Source organism: Tupaia chinensis, unplaced genomic scaffold (genome assembly GCF_000334495.1).
Source record: "Tupaia chinensis unplaced genomic scaffold, TupChi_1.0 Scaffold144899_1, whole genome shotgun sequence".
Classification (NCBI taxonomy): domain Eukaryota; kingdom Metazoa; phylum Chordata; class Mammalia; order Scandentia; family Tupaiidae; genus Tupaia; species Tupaia belangeri.
This window is the reverse complement of record NW_006204759.1, coordinates 3,206,524-3,209,277: the sequence shown is the minus strand read 5'-3', so window position 1 is coordinate 3,209,277 and position 2,754 is coordinate 3,206,524. Positions and strand designations below refer to the sequence as shown.

At 42.0% G+C, this 2,754-nt stretch overlaps 1 protein-coding gene across 1 annotated transcript; it reads left to right on the top strand.

Moving 5' to 3' along the window:
* The first annotated feature begins 330 nt into the window (after window positions 1–330).
* Window positions 331–1,317, top strand: LOC102469143 (olfactory receptor 1D2). Its single transcript, XM_006167579.1, has one exon. It carries the CDS (start codon window positions 358–360, stop codon window positions 1,315–1,317), a length of 960 nt encoding a protein of 319 aa, XP_006167641.1. The 5' UTR covers window positions 331–357.
* Window positions 1,318–2,754: the final 1,437 nt, after the last annotated feature.

Genomic DNA, 2,754 nt, shown 5'->3' with positions numbered 1-2,754 from the left:
TCTCTCTCTCTCTCTCTCTCTCTCTCTCTCTCTCTCTCTCTCTCTCTCTCTCTCTCCTTTTATGGTCAAATTTAAATAAATAAATAAACTTAAAATAATAAAAATAATTATTTTAAAAAATAAGACTTAGGAATTATTTATATAATATTGAGATGCTAGGTTTGAAGTTGCTGAAATGATAAATTGCATGAAGACTTACCATGTTCTACTTTTATGTTTTTTATTATTTTGTTACTAATGTTTATGAAATTATAAAATTGGATCTAATATATTTTTAATGCTAAGAAAACTGTTGATTTGGCTTATCTTCATGTCTTTACTCAATTGAGGACACTTGGTAAATGTTTGTTGGTACTAATGTTACAGAAAGTTGAGGAGATGGATGGAGGCAACCAGAGTGAGGACTCAGAGTTCCTACTCCTTGGACTCTCAGAGAGTCCTGAGCAGCAGCGGATCCTGTTTTGGATGTTCCTGTCCATGTACCTAGTCACGGTGGTGGGAAATTTGCTCATCATCCTGGCCATCGGCTCAGACTCCCACCTGCACACTCCTATGTACTTCTTCCTGGCCAACCTGTCCTTCACTGACCTCTTTTTTGTCACCAACACAATCCCCAAGATGCTGGTGAACCTTCAGTCCCAAAACAAAACCATCTCCTACGGAGGATGTCTGACACAGCTCTACTTCCTGGTCTCCTTGGTGGCCCTGGACAACCTCATCCTGGCAGTGATGGCCTATGCCCGCTATGTGGCCATCTGCCGCCCCCTCCACTACACCACAGCCATGAGCCCTAAACTTTGTATCTTGCTTCTTTTCTTGTGTTGGGTTCTATCTATTTTCTATGGCCTCATTCACACCCTCCTCATGACCAGAGTGACCTTCTGTGGGTCACGGAAAATCCACTACATCTTCTGTGAGATGTATGTCCTGCTGAGGTTGGCATGTTCCAACACCCAAGTCAATCACTTAATGCTGATTGCCACAGGCAGCATTATTTTCCTCGCCCCCTTTGGGTTCATGATCATGTCCTACGTATGGATTGTCAGAGCTATCCTCAGAATACCCTCAGCCTCTAAGAAGTACAAAGCCTTCTCCACCTGTGCTTCCCATTTGGCTGTGGTCTCCCTCTTCTATGGAACCCTTTGTATGGTATATCTGAAACCCCTCCACACTTACTCCATGAAGGACTCAGTAGCCACAGTGATGTATGCTGTGGTGACCCCCATGATGAACCCTTTTATCTACAGCTTGAGGAACAAGGACATGCATGGGGCTCTGGGAAGACTTCTAAGGAAACCCTTTCAGAGGCTGACATGAGAATAATTTAGAAAGGGGACATTGAAGTGGAGACTGGGATAATTCCTCACCATACACAAGGCATTATCCTATGGGTTATTCAACAGTGACAGGACATAGCCCCAGCTCAGAATGAGCATATGTATCTGTGGTGATGAAAATACATGCAAGTGTAACCCAGTGTCCCCAAGAGCTCACAAGCCTCAAATATAAACAAGGTCACACTAATACTATAGTTTTGCAGGGTCAAATACTTCATCTTGCCTGTTCATAAGACCACATTCTCAGCCCTATCCAGATATACTCAATTGCCACTAGGGGTGTCTCTCATATTATCCAGCACACATTCGATATAAAGAAAGTAAACAGTAACTGATAAGAAGATTAATCACTTGGGACCAGCAGTTAGTGTAATGGCTATGTCGCTGAACTCCCATGTAGCCGACTGCGGTTCGAGTCCTGGACCCGGTGGTCTAAACTCACACCGGACGCGTGTGCATGCATGCCCAAGATCCCGAAAGGAGAATGGAGAGAAGGAATTGGCATGGCCATCTTCCCTGGGGGGTGATTTCTCACTTTCTATCTCTCTGTCTTTCTGGTGAGTGCACGCGCCTTAGAGCAAAATCTCTCCCCCCAAAAAAGATTAATCACTGGGTTGTGGTGATTTGAAAGAGATTAAAATCCTTTATAGATAAATCAAGAGAGATAGCACTTGACCTGGACTTTGAGAGGTAGAGTTTAATTCATCTGATATTCATTCAGTGATTCATTACTCGACAGACTAAATGCCTATTAGAAACTTCAAATATTAATACTGAGCTTATAGTCTCTGGGGAAAGTAGATAAAACAACAGTAAATATAAATGAATCTAACTCATGGGTAAAAATGCAGTGCTTAATATACTGATTTAAAAAAAAAATACAAATATATGTATCTTAAAATAACACGTTGAGGGGCCAGTAGGTGACATAGTGGTTAAGACACTGGACTCCCATATGGCTAACCACAGTTTGAGTCCCAGGCCTGGTGGTTTGAAAATCATGCCAGGTGTATTTGCAAAACTATGGTATAGCACAGAAGTGAGAAATGGTGTATTGGAAACTGTATGAAAGGACTATTTTACTTTACCAGCACTACTCTTCATCCAAGCCAGTACATCATAGAGATTGTCTCAGCCTACAAGTTCTCCTGTGAAGAGGAAAAAAGAATGAAGCAGATAGCATTATGGTTACATTGCTGGACTCCCACATAGTTGACTATGGTTCAAGTCCTGGGTCTGGCATCCTAAAACTTACACCAGGCACATGTGTGTGCATGCTCAAAAATCCCAAGAGGAGAATGGAGGAGAAGGGATTACAGTGTGGCCATCCCCTAGGGGGTGATTTCTCTCTTTCTGTCTCACTATCTCTGTCTCTATAGCATAACTTTCTTTTTTTAAAAAAAAATGAAGCATACAT

Coding starts and splice junctions, on each gene's coding strand:
- LOC102469143 (XM_006167579.1), top strand. CDS start 358: ATGTTACAGAAAGTTGAGGAGATGGATGGAGGCAACCAGAGTGAGGAC.